The sequence below is a fragment of the Calonectris borealis genome, chromosome 2, assembly GCF_964195595.1.
Source record: "Calonectris borealis chromosome 2, bCalBor7.hap1.2, whole genome shotgun sequence".
NCBI lineage: Eukaryota > Metazoa > Chordata > Aves > Procellariiformes > Procellariidae > Calonectris > Calonectris borealis.
Window position 1 is genome coordinate 165,648,423 of NC_134313.1, and position 23,444 is coordinate 165,671,866.

At 41.6% G+C, this 23,444-nt stretch overlaps 1 protein-coding gene across 1 annotated transcript in view; it reads right to left on the reverse strand.

Annotated features, from left to right (window-relative positions):
- OXSR1 (oxidative stress responsive kinase 1) overlaps nt 1-23,444 on the reverse strand; it is a 91,787-nt gene that overhangs the window by 42,603 nt on the left and 25,740 nt on the right. Inside the window, exons 3-4 of the mRNA XM_075144260.1 lie at nt 17,870-17,978; nt 6,372-6,513 (exon numbers count right to left, since the gene is read on the reverse strand). Of these exons, the coding sequence (XP_075000361.1) occupies nt 6,372-6,513; nt 17,870-17,978 (251 nt within the window). The remainder of the gene's footprint in view (nt 1-6,371; nt 6,514-17,869; nt 17,979-23,444) is intronic.

Genomic DNA, 23,444 nt, shown 5'->3' on the forward strand with positions numbered 1-23,444 from the left:
TTTCTGATGCAGCCTCGCAAAATTTTCAAGTGGTCTTAATATGCTACCACACAAATTTAGCAAGTGACCTTTTTCTCATGCTTTAGCATAAGACATGAATGAAAAGACTGCAGTGGTCTGAATAAACGCTTAAGGCATCTCCACATATGCAACTTTTAGGATCTATAAAGGCCTGAAAGTCTGCTGCATTACAACAGGGGACAATATTCAAAGCTATCTTTTTGAAGTGGGTTATTCGTTTTATGCGTCACAGTAGAAAGGACTAACAGGATGATTTAAACAATTACTCTACTGCTGGCGAGATGCTGCAAGAGCCTATACCAGGTGATCTAGCCCCAGTAATCTACATCAGATAAAAGCAGTGACATAAGAAGGACGTCATGAATAGAGTGGTTGTATGTACTTGTGACTGCACTTGGTTTCTTCAAAGTCAGAAGCTAAGGGACTCTGTTACATTTTCACCTGATACAATTAATGCTGCAGACAGTGAATGAAGATTATTCCCCCTAGAAACATGTCAAACCCAAATACTCCTGACAACTCAGGAACTGCTAGAGAAACTGTACTAGTTGAGTGTGCAACTCAGTCATGGATCACTGATCAAAACCTGTCACTGCTGTTGAGCCTTTCAGAGACCACCCTGACCTCTACCTTCTGCTCTTTACAGTATTTTTCCTGCTTCTCATCTCCATGTAACAAAGTGGGGGAAGAAAAACCTAAAAACTCACCTCCCTTTTAATGCAGTACATAGTAGTTGTACCCTTGGACTAAATCGAAGTTACTTTGAGTAACTGCAGGACACCCAGTGACAAAGTCCGAAGGCAGCACCTGGGTCCAAGGAGAGTGCCATCGGGACAGACACCTGAACGTAACAGTCATACAGCAAGCGCTTGGCTTCAGGCATCCCCCTGCGAGCTGCTACGAGGACCCTCGTAACACACGGAGCCCCTGATGGTTGGGACACTGATGTTAGCCTGGAGCCACTGCAGAGCCCCCCCAACACTCCTATGCTTTCATCAGCAGCAATATTTACCACCAGAATTTTAATTGCCAGGTTTTTAGGCTTCAGAGCAGAGGCTGTCTTTATCCACTTCGAGGAAAACTGTCTCCACAGGAGCTATTGTTTCTGGCTGTCTGCAGATTTGGGATTTACATCTGGTTCATATTTTCCCTCTGCAACCACAGAGAAACTCTTTTTTTTTTTTAAACAATGAATTTCTGGATGATGTAGTGGAAGAAACAGCCATCAGGAGAACATGCCGGTTTGCCAAACCACCACAATATGCCCCAGACTGATTGGCATGCACACAGAGTGGAGATTCGGTGGTCTTTGTGCCCTTGATGTTGCACAGCAAGGTGTTTATTTGGGGGAACAAATCGCCCAGTACAATCTAGAGCAGCATCTTTTCTTCCTTCCCACGGAGATACCCAAGAGTGACATTTCTATTATTCTGGCTACTGAACAAATTAAAGCTTTAAATTTTATATTAATAACTACCTCTAAAGGTTACTTCTGCCCATCCTGTGCTATAAGGGAGAAGGAACCAAAGTACACTTCTCTGAATATCAAATTCCACTTCCCATGGCTGAGCAATAGCTAGCTTTCAAATTACTAGTGTCCTGACTTAAAATCAAACTGGCAATTAGAGGTGAAAGGCTCCACATCCCGTTATCCATTCCTCAGTCCTCCCCTACCAAACTTCAGTTCCAGAACACACTCCCCAAAACAAGATTATAGGACTGTGGAGAGGAGGGCTGTGAAGTTCTCCTACAGTATTGCTACAGAAACAAAAGAGTACAGTATTTCAGTCATCAAAATAATCAGAGGCATACTGGAATCCAGTTTAACCACAATACCTGCCAGCACGGCTATCAATGCATTAATCAGCTACATGAAAATTAAGCTTGAATCCTGTAGGACAGCCGAGTTCTGCCAAAATGTATCCATCAGCTTCTTCATCTTAAATCCGAAACTCACTACTGGAGGAGTGCTCCCGCAAAACCCCACGCGTAAGTGTTGGTGATGAGTATGTGCTCACATACAGACATCCATTTTCAGAAATTATTATGGTTAAATCATCCTAAGGTCCAAAAAATAAGCTGATATATTTGGCATAAAAACACAGCAAGAATATTGTTTCTAGGGTCTCTTCAAAGCAACATTCAAACACCTGCCACAGCACCCTCCTGCCCTACACTCAGAAAACTGATTTTGAAAAGACACCAAAAAACCCCAAAATGTTCTGTATGGGGGCACAAGCTGATCTAACTCAGCATATCAAATGTGCTGTTGCACCTCTAACCCCCTAAGAAGTAGAGCAGCAAACGAATTAATAGCTGGATCACTGCCATGCCAATATTCCAAGTGCATGCACAACCCTAAATCACTTCCTAAGCTTTTTTTTTTTTTACAAAAAAGCATGCAAGCATCACATTTATTATGCTGCAATAGGAGAATCTGATTATATTTGAGCAGTGTATCATTTCACCTGGACTAACTGAAATATTCCCTTACACAACAGCTAATCATGAACAGAAGATAAGCTCAGAGATAAAAATAGGGAGAAAGACAGAGACACCTTGTAACAGTTAATCAGCATGATTCGTCAGGCTGCCAAAAAGAGCACCACCTGAAAAAGCCTTGAACTTCCCTCCAACAAGTCTTTTTAAGTAATAAAACCTCTTGAGTTGGTTTTGCTTTAGTATTATTTCCGAGTCATTCATCAAACTCCTGCTAATCCCCAAAAACCCAGAGGAATCAGAGTCCAAATGGGGAAGAGTGCAACATAGCCCGTGTGTCACCCAGGCAAGATTAGCCTGGGAGTGACCCCTTGCAGCACGTCAGCCTTGCTCGACTTCCATAAAAAAATGTGTCCAAGCAGATTCCGGCAGGACATCATCCGAAGGTTTCTGAGTCTGGCCCTCCGACCTCAGCAATATCTGGGCTGGTGCCCAGGTATTTAACTCACTTAACGTGAGCCGGATCACTAGGATTTCAAATTGTCATTGGGATCACCGTGCTACGCAGAAAACCGCAATGGGGACGGCAGCAGCTGGCACGGGAGAGACGGCCAGGGACAGGCACATGGCAATGAAGGCAGAGAGCTGCCAACTCCGAGATCTGGGAGGCAGTGGTGATTTTGGAGGAAGACGGGGATCATTTGTAATCGTTACCTTGGTAGAGTGCTTCATGAAAATAAAACTGATTCTGCCTTCTCCTTTGTTTTTTCCATAAGGCCTCAGACATTGTTCCCAACAGCCCTTGTAGGACGAAAGCAAAAAATATCACTTTGGACAATGTGGGAGACTTCAGCATTTGTTGCTGAACAATGGCATCTATTCAAGTCTCAGCCTTGCTCTGGCTGTTGATCAGGAAAGTAAACAAAAAAAATTATAATTTAAGCCTTCACTAGATATTTGGCTTTTTAATCTCCTCTAGAGAATACTGTCAAGCTACTCTCCTGTCCAAAGCAGGGATTTACACTTCCACGTGAAGCCAGCTCCCCAAACCTTAACTGGAAGTGGCATTCAGTTCAAGGCAGCCTTACGCAGAGTAAGATTCAGCAGCAGCAGAATTTCATTAAGCCAGTCTTCCACGTATTGACTTAATTTATCCATTTAAGGTGACGCATACATAATTTATAAGTATCAAGCAGCTCCGCTGTCACACATACATCCTCTGATCTCACTGGTGATTTACAGCAGTAACAAGCTGTCCCCGCTTCAGGTCAACAGCGTCCCCAAAATTACATTTGCCTCCAGATATTCATTCTTCCAGCTTTGCCACCAGCCTAGTTGTCCAACTTAAGATGTGCTAATTACACTCATTTCACCCATACTGTGTCTCAAACTTTATCAAGTCATTTTCTGCTAGGCGTAATACAAATGGAGTTGGGATATTTTAGAGTAACCAGCTGAACTCTTTGCTCTGCTGGATGGCTGCTTGCTTTGGGTTAGTTGTTCCAGGTCTAACCAAAGCCCTTCAGTTCTGACCCTTCACAGCTGACCTTGTTTTGGCCCGAAGCTCACCCCAACCACAGCTGCCCCACACTGCAGACACTGTACGCAGCAGTTCAGCCATCACCTGATGCAGTCGGCTTCCTTTAGAGCCAGATACTTTAAGCTGACCCAGGGGACCAAAGTTTAGTTATTTTAAACACTTCCTCTTAAAGCATCTCTGGCACAACTGCAAGATTTCCACCTGCCTTTCCCATCAGGCACGACCAATGTTATGACCCCTAGTGTTAAGCAAAATGGGAAAACCATACAGATATTCCTATGTGTGAGGAAAGGTCCCATCTGCACTACAACTTTAAACTGTGTTTTTCTCAGCAGTGTACACACATCTGGATAAAATGCAAGACAGCACGATTAAATCCATTAAGGAAACATGTTTCATCCCTCAAAGGCATGTAAGCTTGCTTTCTGCCAACAGTTAAAAACCCATCCTTTGCATCACAGGTAGGAAACTGCACAACTTTCCTTCTGTATCGTGACTATTACCACTTCTCCAAATTTCCCAGACCGCCACGCCCCAACACAATGAGATAATCCAAATGCTTTTTTCTGATAAAACATTACGCAATTGTCAGAGCAGCCCCAAAATACAGGGATGCAACACATGCAAAGTAGCTGACGCACAACCGCAACCTTAAGCTGCAGCAGTAACACAGCTTTGATTTCTTTGCTTAAGTCCCCTAAATAAGGCCAAAATGCTTCAAATGAATAGGACAAGAATGGTTGCAACAGGTTTGGTTCAGTCTGCTTCCCAATGATTCAATATGAATCACATTTTCTTCAGATCACGCAGTTTGAACTTTCTGTGAACATCATATTTTTGCTGAGTGCAGGAAAAAAAAAAACCAACACATGAATATATCCTCTACAATCTTTACCACAATTACTAGTTTTGCTGTTTCACTACAGCAACTCAAATGGAGAACCACCATTCTTTCAATACAGAAATCACTATGTGACATCTTCAGAAAAACTGAAATTTAACAGGTTACTGCTGCTTTAATATATATATTTCGATTTCGTTAGACCAGAAGATGAACTAAATCAGTCAAGCAAATCAACTGCAAGTCACAGATGAGCATGGTTTTGTAAATTACTTATGGCAAGGGTGAAAAATTACCATGTACTCAGTGAGTAAGTTGGTCTGTTACTTTACTCTAACTTCCCAGAGCTGCCTGAAGTCTTATCTCTAAAAAACAAAGTTAAGCAACCAGCTGTGAAATCAAAACTGTCTTCAATGAAGACAATCATTCTTGTTAAATCAGAATTTTAATAGAGACTGGAAACCAAAATTTGAGACTTCTTTCAGGGAACAGAATTCCAGCAGAATTGTTTCCAACCATTTCTTTCTTTTTTAATCCAAAACAACCTTCAAAAGCCAGTCAGTTTGACCAAAAATATGAAATAAATACTTCTTGGATTTTCTAATTAAAGTAACATTCTGGCAAAAAGTTACCTCTTCTTACGCAGCTATCACAAGAGGACAGAAACTTACTCCAGCACAGTGGCAGCAACGCTTATAATGGTATTGTACCAGAAGTCAGCCAAGCTCACAAAATTCCCAAGAAAGAAGGGGCTGTTGTTCCCAGCAGCAGTCTGTGGCTGGGATGATGTATATTACCCACAAGCGGTATATTCTATTTTCAGCACATATTTAGGATTGCAAATCTCATTCTTTTTAACGGGAGAACATACTGACTTAGTATCCTCTATTCCTGAGCTACACCACACCTTGACACCAAGGGAGAGGAAAAGATGATTTAAAAATACCTCCCAAATGACACAGCAGCACAGAAACCCACACGTTTCAGTGATCCATCAAATCACAGGCCATTAGTTAACTGGGTTTTGCCTACAGAAGAAGTTTTTCCACTAATTTTGTTTCCATCTTTTTTTTTTAAATGAAATTACCCAAATTCAAACTTTATTATGTTGATCTTGCAACTAGCCTTAAAAAAAAAAAAGCTTGACAGGCTCCTTATTAAATTGCTCAACACTTCTTATGCAGTGCTCTTGTGATTTGTAGCTCTGGAAGAAACAAAACCAGCTCAAGTTTTGAAGTTTTCCAGCTCTAACAACTACACTTTGCAGCTGGATGCTAACATTTGGAAAGAGGTTCTCGCTATCAGAACTTTCGATACCTCAAAGTTTACCCAAACTTGGCCTAATCATAGTATTTCCTAAAGCAGCAGCGACTATACAGACATTTGAATTCTGAGTTTTGATTAAGCTCCCACCTTTATTTTCCTCTTTCCATGCCCTCACAGCTGGTTGTAGGATGAAACTGCATGTGCTCAGCTGCTCTGTTTCAGCAACGCACATTTTGGGACAAAGATGAGAAAAGTGAAAAATACCTGTGGATTTGTCCGTTTTTATGCAGGTAGTCCAGCCCCTCCAGCACCTCCTTAAGGATCGTGGCTATACAGGGTTCATCCAGGACACCAGTCTTGTGTTCTCCTTTGGCCACAATGTGCTTTATAATATCCAAAACAGAGCCTAAAGAAAAGAGTTAAACACATTAGTTTAAACTAGAAGAACTGATTCACAGCTAAGCGTACTTTATAATCACTTAATATACAAGTCCAAGGAATTTATTGGGAAGGGAAGCAACAATGGTCAGGATCAGAAGCAGTAGCTGAAGCCTTTGCGGCAGGAAAGCAGAGGCAACAATGCACGCCTCACACGGGTGAGCCTTAGAGGGGTGCAGATCTTCAAGATGGGCTGTGATCACAAGTAACTGAGAAGTTATTTGAACAAGCCAAAATGTAAAGTATACATACACAAGACCCTTGGAAGGTTTTTAAGTAGATACCGATGCTACAGCTGTTTTAGTACTAAGTACTGGAGAAGCAGGAGGGGGAAATGGAAAAAGCAGGGGGCTGCCAGGACTCACAAGCTGAAGGCAACAAGCTCGATAAAATTAGACTCTCTTTTTCAGCTCTTATAAACTCGATGCAGAAGAATAGCAAGAAAAGTCTAATACATTAAGAGATGACACTGCCTAAAAGAAAAAAGTGGAAATTATTAAATAGAAAACAAATGAGGCTGAATTCTGACAATAAGTCACTTCTTCACTGCATACAAAACTGGAATAGCTTAGATCTTTCCCTAGAAACATCACGCTTAGTCTCTCTCCCAACCATGGTGTGAATTACATCATCTTGCATGACAAACCACACTTTATAGAACAAACCACCTCTTTGAATTGCACCCAGGAATAAACAGAATCAATGACTAGTAACACGCCTCTTGTGCACGGTCCTGTTTTCATGATATATTGGGTACTGTATTCTTTGTATTTGCATCTGGACTGAAGACAGTCTTCTCAGAACTATATATTTTTATTGCTCCAGTATGGGATGTCTAAGCCTATTTTCCAGGCCTGTGCTATTTAGCCCCTTCAAACTTGGGTTTCTACGGTTTAATGACTGGATAGTCAGCTAGTAGGATTTTTTACAGCTATGGACACAAAGCAGTGTCAGCAGTACTGGGAAGTTCTTAAAGAATGAGAAAAGCAGGCACAACTGCAAAGCACAAATTCCAGCCTTGATTGTTTTTGAACAGTAAGCTTACAGGGGAAGAATATCTCAGTACTAACTCAGCTAGTTTAGAAAAGCTGAAAGTTCATTCTTCCTAACTTGCAATCAAAAAAACCAAGACGAGCATCAAAACATTTTTGTATCTGAAGAATAGTAAAAGCTGAGAAACTTATTCTCATGAATTTGGTCAATGGGGAAATTGCAAGTTCCTCCTTCTAAGTCCTTGAAGCAAGCAGAAAAATAAAATGGAGGTTTTTGGTTTTTCTTTTCCTCCTTAAGGTTCAGGTTGACAAAAACTTCTCCCCCTTTTTATTTTATTAACTATCCTATTTGAATTTCTTGGCCAAAACAATCACGCAGATAACCTCTGAACAGATGAGTTTCAGAGCCAATGAAGAGGAAAAGGAGGGAGAACACATTTGTGAACAGGGGAGGAAACCCCTTCTGTCAACAGCAAGCGATTAGAGCAGCTCCCGGGCTGCCCTGAAGGGCACCTCCAGCTTCCTCTTCCCAAAAAACCTTTGCTTCGTTCAAAGTATTTGCAGAAGACACGATCTCAACACAGCAGACACAAACAAAATAGAAAAAAAAATAAGGAAAATGAAAAAATACAGAAATGAAGTTGCATAACATCCCCCCAACATTTTATGCAAGAATACTCTTAGCAGTATTCAGCCTTCCTTCACCCTGTCCGAGCATGGAAACACACTCATCTTCTGTGAGTTTTGAAATGGGTCTTAATTAGTTAACCAAAGGTTTTACCCAGCCGTAACGCAGGTCGTTTTGACATGTTGGACTTCCTGCATGGGAGCAAGATTATCTCTGCCGAAGGAAACTGTAAAACCCCAGATGTAAGAGCACGCTCCCCTTCACTGAGATCTCGCCCTTAGGTTCTGGTGTCTAAGAAAAGGATCCTCTGTTGTGTGTCATGAGGACTCACCTGGGATTCAGCCTGTCACATATTCATATTTTAAAAAGTACGTGCTTACAAGGCTCAATGCTTCTTATTTTGGACAAGAATTTTTGTGACACCTAAGAAAAAACCCACCAAAACACCCCTCCACTTTCACTGTTCAGGTTTTTCCTCTCAAACGTGCCTTTATCTGAAGAACAAACTGTCACTTGTTTTAGAAGTCCAGTGAAAATATGTGGTTCTTCACATACTCGTTTTGTCCTCTTTCCACCCACCAACTCTGTTAGCAGACTTTGTTCAAAAACATTTCCCTTCTCCTGCAAAGGGCTCAGGGAACATGAGGAGGCAGATCATATGGTGCTCAAATTCATTCAGTCAAAAAATCCTGTATTTAGCCAAGTTAGAGGTTGTATTTAACCCAGAAAAGGGGGTGGGGGTTAGACAGACAAGAGGGCACGCACAGAGCCAGTCTTCATTGTGAAAGGGCTGATTCACACCCATGCTATATCTGTTCCCAGTCCAGCCTGCCACTTTTTAAGCACATTTTTTAAAAACCACTTTCACATTGAGATGTTCAAAGAAGTGGAGGAATTTGCCAGTCTTCTACAGAAAGGAGAACACCAACAAGGCTGTCAGCAAAACGCTTAGTTCAGGAAACAGCAGAAAAGCAACTCAAGAGCCACCTTCCTGTTGAGGAAAGTGTTATTTGGATCATCCCCACTTTGTTTGCGCAGGGAAAACAGTTTTGCTACTGGCACCACAATACAATAAAGTTGTGATTTTTCCACTTCACAGATCAGTACATTTGGGAGGTAGGTACTGACTCCCGACTCAAGTGCAACTTTGTAAAGTACAGCACCACAGGATACGAAGAATGAAGCCAAGTTGCATTTCCACACACTGCTTCGTGCCACGTTCGAAAACTTCTGGCGTTCTGGCTCGGGAAGCCTGACATGGAGCAACTGAATACCCAGATCCCCAAACAGAAACCCATAGCTAAGCACGAAGCTACTTTGAAAGCAGAAGTCATGGGAATTTCGCTATTGAGGGAAAACGCTTTCTGCTAGAAGGTAGATACTGCATTGAATTTATCAGGCTGATGCCGAAATGCAGTCGTTCCCAAGGATCTCAGTTAAGCGTGTGACACACTAGGGTAAGACCTCCTCTATCTCAGGATGTAGACAAATTTTCTCACTTTGGTTGAGTTGGTTTCTCACCAACTGCGTTACACTCGAACAATAGATTAGTAGGTTGGAGTCATCTTTAGCCTAAGGGGAAAAACAACCGTTTTGCGCAATGTGGCCTGTTCCCGATCCAACAATACATTAACTGCTAGAAATTAATTCAGCTGAACTGGAACCAAGATCCGATATACACAAGAGCAAGTGCTTTACAAACCCATCATTCTGTTTCAAAACACCAGCATGATTCCTGATACTGCCAGTTTCTGAGCCAGCTTCCAAACTAGTTTAAGAGTAACTGGGGAAGTTAAGAGTACATCTGAACATAGTTTGATCTCTGCTTAAATGTAGTTTCAGTGTAGATTTGTGCTCTATGTACACAGAGAGACTGAACAATTTGCAAAACAAACATCTCCCACAATCTAGTAGCCAGAAGATTAGGTTCACATTGGAAATAAGGCACCCACTCTGTATTAGAGAACAGTTACAACATTTTCAAGAAAAAAAAATCCACTATGATGTCTTTTTGAGAAGGGCAACGAAGCTGGTGAAGGGCCTGGAGCACAAGTCTGATGAGGAGCGGCTGAGGGAACTGGGGTTGTTTAGTCTGGAGAAGAGGAGGCTGAGGGGAGACCTCATCGCGCTCTACAACTACCTGAAAGGAGGTTGTAGCGAGGTGGGGGTTGGTCTCTTCTGCCAAGTAACAAGCGATAGGACGAGAGGAAATGGCCTCAAGTTGCGCCAAGGGAGGTTTAGATTGGACATGAGGAGAAATTTCTTTACTGAAAGAGTGGTCAGGCCTTGGAACAGGCTGCCCAGGGAAGTGGTGGAGTCACCATCCCTGGAGGTATTTAAAAGATGTGTAGATGAGGCCCTTAGGGACATGGTTTAGTGGGCATGGTGTGTTGGGTTGACGGTTGGACTCGATGATCTTAGAGGTCTTTTCCAACCTTAATGATTCTATGATTCTATTCTGATTCTTTTTCTTTTTTAAAGAAATCTTTGACTCCTCCCTAGAATATAGCTTCTATTTCAGATAATGCTGTGAAATGCTCTGGTGTGTATTACACATGGCACTATGATTACAACAGTTCCCTCCTGATTTTTCTCATTAGAAATGCACAAGTAGAAACTACAGATTCACAGAACAGGAGAGTCAGGCTTAAGTCAGAAAGAAATTAAGTTTGGCTGAGGCTGACTGGAAAGCTCTTCCAAGCCCAGAAGGGGAAGCATATCACAAAAAGACAAAACAAGACAGAGGGCAGAGCCAGAACTAGAGCCTAAATGTAAATATAAATAATGCTGTCATTAATAAGGATGTTTAAAGTAGTCTGGTGATGAGTAACTGATCTCAAAATCCAACAGAAGACCAAAGAAAGGAAAGGACATTTAGAGATTGATGTGGAAAAAATGCAGCTATGAACAAATTCCTGCCCATCAAATATACACTGAGCAGCACACCAACAGGAAGCATACAAGATATTGTGCAATCTGATCAAGCATTTAGCATTATTTATCATTCATCGTTAATTAAAGTGTCTCAGTATATTCTGATGCCAATCGCAAACTGTATTACGTCTACTTAGTAAAGCACAATCTCTCAGCGCAAATTGTACGGCAATTGAAAGTTGAGTGGTTTTCCGCTCAAAGCGCACAAGCTTCCTAGTCTGCTCTGAAAGCTGCTAATGCAATAGCTCCTATTGACAGTGGAAGTCACCGGGAACTAGCTGTACATAGACTTACCCTCACCTGATAAAACCCAACCTGTAACTATTGCAGGTCAGACAAACACGCAGTGAGCAACTTATTGCTCACACCAGTTCTGCAGCAGATAGACTACTGTCTGTCCGGCTGCACAAATGGAACAGATATCCCATTGCTTCCTCCACTGCCCCCCAGGAGTGAAGAGCAGAAGCCCCACAGTTCGCTTTTCCGATTTTGTCGTGGCTAGAGTATATCTGATTAGGCCTGACTCGATTCACAGAAGCCAGTTCCAACTTTCCAGAAGCTAGTAGTTGATTTCCACCCATGACAGCAGTATCTGAGCAATGAAAACACAAGAAACCCACGAGCAGACCAATATCCTTTTGTAAGAGAGGGATATTCCGTTTTTGTATACTGACATCAGTCAGACCATTTGCAATGGACTGTCTTGAAACAGAGTAAATGCAGTCCTGTCTTGCACCCCACACATGTACCGAGTAAAACTGTCTCCTTCAACACCCTATACTTCGTGCTATTCCAGTGTTTTCTTCGGCAGCAAAAAGAGATTAAAGAGTTCCATAGTTCACCACCGCCCTGTTGTGCCAATGCATCTGCTTACAAAGCCATACTGTAAATGAAATCACTGAAGTAATTGGTAATCCAGTTTTCCAGGCAGGGTGGAGACCGAGCAGCCAGGAACTTCTTAAACCAGCTTCGCTGCTGGAGAAAACTTTTGTGTAATCGCACCCTCGGGGCAAGAAGTCCTAATTGTTCCACTGATTCACTTTCAACAGAAAGCCACCGCAAACATCGATGCTTCCTGTTCCAGAGCGCATTTCTTTGGCCTCACCTACATCAGCAAGCACGTGTAATGGCATTTAGGAAGCCTGCTTCTGATGTTCCTCCTCAGGAGAGGAAGAAAGTATCCACATGACAGTCGTCAGCCACGCTGCTTAATGCTTCAGCACATGGGGCTGAAGCAGAGAAGGGTACGAAAAACCTAAGCAGAAAGGAAAGCTTGTTTAGAACAAGATTACAGATAAATGCAGGAGTATTACAGATGGAATTTTACATGCCCCCAGAGGCAAAAGAAATGTACAGCAGAGCTAGCTGCTGTGGGAACCACATCTTGCATGTTATACTATAACCTAAGTGACAGGACAAAGACACAGGATAAGCTAAATGCAAAGAAAACTCCTCCTTTAAATTTGTCTGGCAAGCAGAACAAGAAAAATTAATACAATAACTTAATTTCCACAAAAAAAAAAAAGGAGGTAACAGTATCTGCATTGATTTGACATTTAGAGGCCTGGCATAAATAGGCTGGAAAACAGTGCTGGGGATCACTACACAATTTTGTGAGAATCAAGATCTGCCCCAAACCTGACGGACACTGATGTTGAACATGCTGCATCTTTGAGAACCGGGAGTTGGCAGAATTCATTGCTGCTTCTTTTAAGATATCTCAGCAGAAGCCAGCAGTTTCGGTGAGCCTGATTGTCATCAGAGCCAAGAATTAAATCTGCATCTTGTCAACCTCTGACAAACAGAGGAAGAAAACACGAAAGAAGAAGGAACAGCTGCTTGGATTCAGTACTTCTGGGGCTGAAGAATACAGATATAGCAAGAGCACCGAAGTAAAGGAAAGAACAAGTTATATGAAACAACGGAGAAGAGACATCTAAGTAGATTGCTGGGGTTTCTGGTTTTGACATTTCTTCTTAACCCTAGTTAAACCACCTCAGCACAGAGGGATTGTTAAGGAAACTTCCACTTCTTGTCTCCTTCCCGCTAGAGCATCTGCCTGGATGTGTAAGAAATATGACAAGATTAAGGCAGGAAGCAAGATAATACAATAAAGGGGGCAAACAGCCTATTGCAGTTGAGACCGAGACATTTATAGGAGAAAATCTGAAGACTAACTATTTTTTTTTTTCATGCTTTTCCTAATATAGCTAGGAGTGGCAATGTATCTACAAGCTCCACATTCTGCAATCGTGTACAGTCCCTATCATCTTCTGCCTCTAACTTATCCCATCCTTAATTGTCTGAAATTAAGTTGTGTTTCTACAAATAAAATTAAAAACCTCCAGACTCAAAATAGCGTAGCTCTCTCCTAACAAAATGATTCAACATAAACACAAGGCTTTCTAAGAACCTGTGGCTTACGCTTTGATCATAACTCACTGCTGGAATTAGGAGCGGCCAGATCAGAGATTAACACAGCAGAAGTAGAACAAGATGTCCTGTCTCCCTGGTGGAGACCTAAGACTTGCCATACCTCCCTTTTGGTCTGGCTTGCTGAACTGCTGGCAAAGCACTTCATCAGATAATCAAGATCAAAGGTAAGAGGTTGATCAGATAATCTTAAAAACTTTTGGAAAATAAAAGGTTTAACTATTTCAATACAGTAATCTCCTTAGCAGATTTAATTAGGAGCCTTCAAGAAGGCACAAGATCCAACAGCCCTATCTGGAAATGTTTCAATATTTAAAGGATTTACACAGTTTAAAACTATTTTGGAGGTCTCATCTGCTGTAGGCTAGGACAGGAAAAATTGTTGTATGATGCAGCAAGCCACCACAGACAGCTGTTTCATACGAGCAACTGTTTTGTAGAGTTATCCACGGCCTTGGGTCACCTGTGAAATGAGAGCTCTTGTTAAAACCAGCGAGAATTTAGAGGAGCAAACAGATCACAATCAGAAAAAGAATGAGAACAAAAGGACAGCTGCTCTTCTTCCTACTAAAAAGTCGCAGGAGTTAGAGAGCAAGACTAGGCTTCAAATGGCTTTAAAAAGGCATGAGTAAAATTCACGACAGGCGAATGCCAGCAAGGCAAAGAGCAGGTCAGCAGTTGTCTAGAAATAGCCATTGGAGTTTAGTTTGGAGTAACATTGGACCAAAAGGCCAGGGTGCCAAGTTGACATTGCTAAGCTTAGATCCTTACAAAACAGTTTCATCATTGGAGGAAAGGGTCTGAAATTTCTACTGAAGGGAACAGAAGCAGCAGATACTTCACAAACCTGAGTCAGGCACATATCACCAGATCTGAAAGAGGGTGTCAGATTAACTGGACACACCAGCACCTCTTGTCACTACCAGCTGGATATCATCACAGCCACATTTCTGCCATCAGCAACAAGTATGCTCTACATCTGCTTCGGTGTCAAATCTGCCAGTTCAAACTGCTTTCAGCAGTAACTTCAACCAGCCTGTCTGTCTTGGCTCTGATGCAGATTAGCAGTTTTTGTGTTACTCCCCAACAGCTCACCAGTACGTTACCTCCTTGCTGCTGCTGACGACTTTCAAAGATGGAAAACAGTATCTTCCACCAACACAGTACTTGCAACTCGGAGACAAATAGTTCGGTTTCAGCAACAATGCCAGTCAGGCAATTAAGCTACTTTTGAGCGTACCGGCTGGCTGCTCAGAGGAGCAAGGCACTGTTATCAGACAATAACGCTTCATGGATTTAGAGTATTTTCCCTTAGAGACATTTCTAAAATACTTGCATATATGACTAGGTTAAGAATTCAATAAATTAAATTGCACTTACAACAACAAGAGGCTTGCATTACAGATTAGTCTGTCTTGTGGGCTGTTTATCAAAATAATAAGGTCAGTATAAGTAGGCTGAAATTAAAACTAGTTTCAGCCTGAAAACACATGCCAGCATAGACTGACACTGATGGAAGGGAAGCAATAAGATTCTGAACTTTTACCCAGAAGAAATTCTCAAGTACAAAAGCCACAATCAAGATACAGAATAGACATCAAAACAGATTTCGTATGTGCTTACTGGGATGTACAAATCTCAGTCCATGCTCTCTGAGTAGTTAGATGGAATGAAAGAGTTAGGCTGCACCCTGGTTTTTTTTTTTCCTTTCTGGTTTATAAAAACAGCTCAAAGGTTTTTCCTGTTCAGAAACCCAGATCATTTTTTTTCCCACTGGATGACAGATGACCAGAAAACTAGCCACTTTTTTACTGATAAGAAATAAGCTGAAAGGAATGAGAAGCAGTTTTTAAAGTGTCTCTTGTTACATAAATCACTCAGCCTAAAAACAACTGGAAATAGTCTCATTAAAAGTGAATGAAAAAGCTTTTCGGTCAAAAAGCTCCAATACATAAGTTTCTTCCCCCATCCTCAAGATTGTCCTGCAGAATTTGCGTATGAGATCTAAAATGACCTATGAGATCTGAAGTACAGCCATGAAAAAAGTATAAAGTGAAAACAGCTGAAAAATACCTCTCAAGGCACTCTCCTGCATAAAAAGTAGTGACAGGTAATTCTCAAAGTCTTTCTGTCTATTTTAGCAATTCCCCCTGCCCCCAAATGATTCATTTTAAGTAAGAAGATTTAACACTGGCTCACGGAAATGTTATTGGGGAGGGGATTACTCTACTACTAGTATTGTATGACCCTAGTCTTCAACATATGCAACAGAGTAAGAAGCAGTGAGATTTCATAGCACTACTTTACTGGAAGTACCCTACTTAATGCCAGAGCTGCACAAGGGTCAATTATCAGTCTATATAATGTAGAAGCCCATTCAAAGTGAATATTAAATGACAAGAAGGTTTCATTCACACCACCAAGAGGCTGGTTCTGAAGCAATGATTATTTTTCCACAAATTTTCCAGTGTGGTCTTTACATTTGTGGTGCCTTGAAAAGATGGTCCATGAAGAGTCTGATTTTTTCCCAGCTTTACACAAAACACACACAAAAACGAGGACAAACAGAAAGAACATTTGAAGGTTCAAGGATGAGCCTAATGCTGACTTGGTTCTGACAGAAAACTGCTGTGAAAATACTAGCTAAGGCAGCTGTGTATTTTCTTCAAGGAGGTTGAAAAAGGCCAAGAACATTGTTGCTGCCTCTCCTGCACCCCTGAAATGCCATTTCCTCATGTTGTGGAAACCTTCCCATAGATACACTTTTTATACACACGGCAAAACTACTTGCACTAAGCTGGCAGGGGATTCTTTTCTATGCACAAACAGCCATCATATCTTTAATGACTTGGTACGTGTCCCTCCAAGAAAAGAGAGGGTATTGCTTAATGACACATGAGCGCATGAGACATTAAAAAGAGCCTTTAAGACAGACTTAAGTTGGCTTAAAATTTGATTGCCCCCAAGAGAAATGCTAAAGTTCTCTAAAGAAGATCTTCAAAGACACATGTTTTACGGTCATTGTCAAGCTCTTGTGGAAAAAGCCAACAGGTTTAGCCAGATTTTTCCACATCATCTTCTGGTATTTTACAGTGCTCAGTATTAAGCCAAGAACAGAGAAGCCAAGAATTTTTTTTAAAAAAGCAAGAAAACAGGAGGTTTTTTTCAGCCTTCAATTCCTTTTCACTAAGGTGCCAGGAAAATCAAGTCTTCCTAAAGACAGGCCTAAGATTTAGCAACAGTCCTCTGTGTTATCATCCAGAACTTGATTCCATTTCTTGTCTCAACGGTAACTTAAACAGGGATCCTAGAAAATACTATGACATCAAATGAAGCATTACTGTTAAGAAGTTTGCAAACTCTCTCTCTCAAAACCCAAAAAGCTGTTTCTCCAGTGTCTGAGAGAATAAATCCAGAAAGGTGAAGTTTCCCTGGCTCTGTGTTAACTAGGCAGTAATTTGAAATTGCCCCAAGTATTCCCAGTTATTTTGTCAACTAGAACAAGTGGGCAAAGTAATCGAAGCTCTGAGGATTGACACTATACAAATCAAGCTGCTCCCACACTGATGTTCTCCTCCCTTTTTAAGGCCATACACTGACATTGTAAGAGTAGCTCTGCCCAAAATAGAGGTGATTTAAAGTTCCTGACAAGGGCAGCCAACATGTAAATAAGTTAAAATCAATAGAATGGCTGGTTACCGACAAGCCATCAACACCATGCAGGCCTCCAAACTGCAAGTGAGAAAAAGGTCAAGGAACCAGCCTTGCAAGAGGAGTTGCAGTTCTCGTGGATAAAGCTAGTGGAAGTGGTTGGGCTCAGTGGAGTTAGTTGCACACTTTTCTAGTTCAAAAAGCTTATCCTAGGCTTACAGAGCAAGATGAAGAAACTTTTGTTAACGTGACCTGATAAGCACCATTTCAGATCCATCATTTGAGATGATGACAGTGAGATTTATTTTCTAGAAGTTTAGGATGGTTTCAACTACTCCATCTGCACTTAAGTTTCTCTTGTCAATGTCTGAAGTCATACACTCCAGTTTTCAAATACTCAAGTGAGTCATTCAGCAAACACATACCAAATAACTCTATGAAATACTGTCAAATATACAAAATGGGGGGGTAGGGGCGGGAAGCTAACACAGTCACGTATTTAGGTGTTACTATTGATGTACATAACATGAGAAGCTATTTCTGAGCTGAATGGGTTGAAGTTAAATACTGTTATTCAAATGTCTTAATTCACAAGTGGGAAGCTTAGGAGGTAAACAAGGGAAAGGTTATTACAGGAAGACAGCTTTTTACGTTGCCTTTTAGGGTAAAGAAATTGGACCACTCACCTCCACTAAGTAACTTCATCACCAGCCAAAGCTCATCTTTCACCACAAACGATGTGTAGTAAGATACAATGTTGGGGTGGTGGCACTGACTCATGGCTTGAATTTCTTTCTGTAGAGAAAAATAAAGCATTAGCAGTTGGACCCAGTGATTATTATTCCTCGGGCACAGAAGTTACCTTCCTAAAGACACAATGCTCAAAGAGGGTGCAAAGAAAAAGGATACCTAGAAGCTAAATGTAGAAAATCCAGAAAACTCAGCCTGTATCATACCAGAGGCCAAAGGTATTTTAGGGTGCTCTTCCTGTCTGTCTAGAAGAAAGAAAAAGTTGACCAAAAACTTCTTGGCAAGGGCAACATAGTGGTCGTAACCAAAACACCTGCATGCAGCTACAACAGGATATTCTCGAAAATTCACACCAGTTTGTTACCTCAGAAGTTCATGCTGACTCCTCCTTTCAGTGAGACATTACACAACAGATGCTTAATCTGTTGAAGATTATCATTTGGATGAGAAAGGGAAATATTTTTCCTCTGGGAAAAAAAAGGCCTCTTATTCCTAATGTTTCCTCCCAGTAGGAAAATAGATGGCTTAGCTCAATCAGGTTGAAGGCACAAAGGACAGCTATACCTTTTGTCATACTGGAAGAAGACAGAAATCAGTTCGAGATTAAAAAGTTGTTAGCTACTACAGATGGAGTACAATATGAAATATGCTCAGATATTAAATTGTTTGAGTTTTGACTGTGCTTATTCTTAGATTTGGTTATGGGTTAAGGGTTCAAGTTTTCCAGATTATGGGGGGAACAACACCACAGAAAGCATTGACTGATTTTTCATTATGCAAGCACAAATCACCAGTTTGGACAGAAAGCCTTGCAGTTTTTTGACTGTCCATAGACAAAAGCCATCCATTAAGCCAAGCCTGGCACCCTGCACTACACCCAGCTGGGCCTTTGTGCTTCAGCCAAGCTGGTAGCTTCAGCCAAGCCCCCCAACCTGTCAAGTTGTACCCGCCAGCATCACTCACACCAGACACTCATCCCCTGATATCCTGAACTTCTGCTCTCAACTAAGACATTCCTTCACTGAACACGTGGATGCCACTTACTTTTCAAAAGTTTAATCACCGCTTACTGTCAGCCCCCTCCCCATGACCCAGACTCAGCCGAGCGCCATAATCCTAAACACACAGGGAAGGAGGAGAGCAAGGCCCTTCACACCCTGATCCTTTCCTCCCTCTAAGTACAAGACCTGTCTGGTATACCAAAGTACAAGAGAAAGCTCTGAGAAGGATTCACCCAGGTCTAGGATTCCCCACAGATGCAGCATATTCTTCTCCTGCTCCTGTACAAAGCTCTGCTTGTGACTGAGTGTAGCGTAAAGGCACATTGCTTCCCCCTTGGCAAGGGTTTAGCTGGCAATCACAGCTACGAAGAAACATGCTAATGTTGATTTATCCACTTCAATACTGCTTTTCAGGGAGTAGGTGCATTTGAGGAATCAGACGCAACTGGTTCCTCTTTCTCAGAAGAGGCACCAACTTTCCAGGAAACTCCAATAAGCAGATTAAAGAAGAATCCTTCCAAACAGGAAAGGACATTTGAAGAGTGGGGAATAGGCTATTCATCTCAGCGTAGCATACTCGTTGACTAAAAACTACTCCGTGAAAATAAATACAGCCTGAAACAATACCCTCTGCTTACTCTGACAGCTCCAGCTCCCTTCCTTGCAAACACTCGCTTGTGTCAAGCTGTTTTTCAAAAAGGAAATAAATCAGCACCTTTGGAGTTTTCTAATGCTTCTTCGCAATAGTTAGGCTTCTTCGCAATGCATGAAAACCCCTCGACAGACAAAGCTGGCAACAAAAATATTCTTTTTACTTCCCTGCTTCAAATTTCTACCAGGGGATGGATGGGAACTGGGGCCCTGGATAACACAGGTCAGACTCAGTGACTGGTTTGTGCCTTCTGTCACACACCTTGCACAAAACCCGGCTGGTTGGGAACCTCTGGGCTGCTCTCTGTAAAAATAAATGCAACACTTTTAATGCACACAACCTTTCCAAAACTCATTGAGCTCAGAGCTGTGAACTCATTTGCTTACTCTAGGATCATTTTGGACTTGCTCAGAGCACTGGACTGAGTCCCTAGTTAAGGGATCCATAAACCTGACACAATCTTGGTTCCTGAACCTGAAATTAGCATTCAGCCTAAAGCTTTAAATTAATTTTAAAGATTTTTTTTCCCTGTAAACAGGCAAGCAAATTCAGGTGCCTAATTTCTCTCTCTGACAATTAAAAAAGCCCACACATGCACAAGTGGCACCAGAGGAAAGACAGGTGGAAAGAAGCAAACAGACGCTGACTGGTTAAACATCCCATCAGCCAGAACTGCCCCAAATCCACCGTTCTCAGAAATGATCTAGAGGAGCTGTTTTTATTTTTTCTTAGCTAGACCGCTCAAAATATTTTGAACCAGCTCCCTGGGAGATCAAGAGAGTAGTACAAGAAATATACACAAACATTGCATATTTTATATATATTCCCACTGGAATTCGGGAGACTGTGAGACAAAGTCTGGACCAAGTTTACTTAAGAGCCTAGACCTGGATCAGATCTTTGCCATTTGAGCAGCTCTATACTACAGCCTTTTGCAGGCATTCTGTGACGCTTAGCTACTATTTTATTATTTTTTAAGAACCTCCTCTCTCGTTCATTACCACAGTCTGCTCCCCAGGCTGGGAAGCACAGTTTAAAAAAACAAAAAAGCTCAAGTCTGTCATATGCTTTGGTGCACAAAGAGGGAAAATAAATAATCACAAACTTGATCTATGCAATTAAACACCTCCGTCAGCTAGTGGATGTGTAACACAGGCAGATTAAACCATTTCTCACACAGTGTAGTACAGCTCTGAATAATTAATTGCACCACAGCCCATGATTTCCAGTGTTTTTACAGTATTACTAATAAGAAAGAGCAGCAGTCAGGCAGACTTTCCCTCTCACCCACAGACCCCCACCCCATTTTCAATAGTTTTCTAGGCTAATCTCGTACGGGCTACATCAAAGCTTTATTCCTCTTCACCCCCACAGAGGATACCAACATCCTGAGGGCTCCACGCATACGATTGTTTTAACTGATTGTGGCAAATCACGGTGGGCTTTGCGGTTAAAACGCTTCCTCGCGTAATTGAAACCAAGCCAATTCTGTCGTACATACAACAGTCTGTGCTACAGTAGTACAAATGCAAGGGCTGAAGAGCTGTAGTTAAGGCAGGAATCCCAGTCAAGGATCACCGGGGAGCTCTGCTCATAAGCGTACTTATAGAAAAAGGGAGCAGGAGGGGATAAAATGCAGGAATAGCCCTTCTGTGTGTAGTAAGTGCAGCTTTAATACTATTTCCAAAATTTTTCAGAGAGTTTGCTGCTCTTCAAAAACACAAAGTCATAGCAGGCAAAGATTTCCCCTCCCTACCTCCTCCCTAACAAGACTGCTAGCCCCAAATTACACAAAGAACAAATAACTGAGTTACAACTGTGCTCCCCTCATTTTCACTAACATTGAAACTATATTGAAGACTCCTAATAAAAACCTCAGCGATTTCTACACCTCTGTAATAATGTCAGTGCTAAACATCAGAATTTATTTGGGCTGCTATATACAAGTTTTAAGTTGGAAATGTTGCTTTATTCCTGCTCTGCCAACAGCCATGAGTCACTTGATACAGACCCCTCAAACCATCCGCAGATCCAGTGGATGTTAGATGGCTCTTCCATCCAGTTGCTTACACACAAACACTCCTCACACTAGATGGCTTCAGTTATGAGACACAGCCTTACTGCCAATTCCCAATTTCAGGATCCATAAATTACAGTGCTTTCTGCTCAGCTAAGGAGAATGAATTACCGACAAAAACATGTGTAGACACAAGCAATGGTTTGGAGATGGTTACATGCTCCCCCTGGGCTAGATATTAAAAATATCTGCTCTGTCAAATACCAAAAGCAAATAGACTGGGATCAGCTATAAAGGCCTCCATGTCTTCCATTAAGAGTTCTGATGAATGTTTTCAGTACTTCTGCAGGCAATAAAAGAAGCATTTCAAGGCTTGTGAAACACTAATAAAACTGCTGTGAAGTATAATTTAGAATCATAAGAAACCTATTAGTCTCCTGTAAGTCAGACATACTTCTGGAGATCTGCTGTTTTGGAAGTGGGTTTATTTGCCCACTGACATACAACTGAAGTTTGATTTAATAGGAGCAGATACAAAGCAGGTAAGGCTGTGTTTAAGCTACTAGCTGAACTTTCTTACTGGTATTTTCTGTTCACATCACCACCTTCTACTCTTTGTAGTTATCTGCCCCTGAGGCACATTTCAAAGACACTTACTCTCAAATACAAGGATGAAAATCCTGGTTCAGTTTTACTTCCTACATGTTGACATGAACTCAAGAGATACAATACAGCAGCAGTCTGCTTTTATGTGGCTACCTGCAACTTCAGAGGAATCCAGAAAGCTGTCAACTTGGCTACCCTATTCGAAGGCAAACATGACCATTAAGAGAATTGGGAGAGGAAAGCATGCCCGGGGCGGGGGGGAAATCAAAGCAGGTCAGTTGTGATCTTGCCCGTGAATACACCAATGCTCCAACTATGGCTGGCAAAGAACTTATCTCTCAGCTGAAATCTTGAGGTATAAGGCATTAAAGCTCCTCTTCATCCTTTTAAAGCAGGATTTAGAGCTTTGGTCCTACAGGCAGCCGTAACTGTTCAAATTTTGCTCCAAGTGAAATTCTAATGGTTTAACTAAAAGGCTGTAAAATTGAGAATATTCATTACCCTTCTTAAACATCAGCATAAAAAACCCCCATGTTCCCCTACCACAGTCAACTTTAAAGGCATTTTTTGAAGGAGATTGGGAAAGAGCACAGAGCTCAAAATCAGAGATTATGATCCAACTTCCACGTCCAGATTATCCAGTTCAGTTCCTTACTTCAAGATGTGGCTACAAGAGATAGACCGGCACAATCAAAAAGGGGTTAGATTAGCCCGTCCAGAGCAACAGTGGAAAAGAAACAATTCTTAAAGGGATAAAAAGTCTTCATCCATAAACTAATCTTAGGTGATGGGAACAAACCACCCCTGTGGCAAGTCACTCAGCAATTGCCCATTTCAGTGTCTATTCTTCAGCATCATTCAGTGGTCTTTCAAGGTCTGTAGTATTAGTGACAATGTACTGAAGGAGGCAGATGTTTAAAACTGTTACGATGGAGCTATTCATACATGCCCATTTTTTTTCAGCCACAAAGCAAATAGGCAAGTGACTGACTCATCTCACAGGTACAAGCAAAGCCAACTTTACCCACTTCGCCAACTAAATATCATTGACCCTTACAGTTGTTCAGATCAACACCCAGTGTTTACAGCTCAACAATGTCTTACATTTGTGATTAGTCTGCAGAGTCAATTGCAAACTCTCCAAAATTATTTACATGCACCATCTCATGCTCATCCAGTCCAAGTGAAGGAAGACATTCTACGTTCAGGATTTCATCCACCATTAAACCTAATGT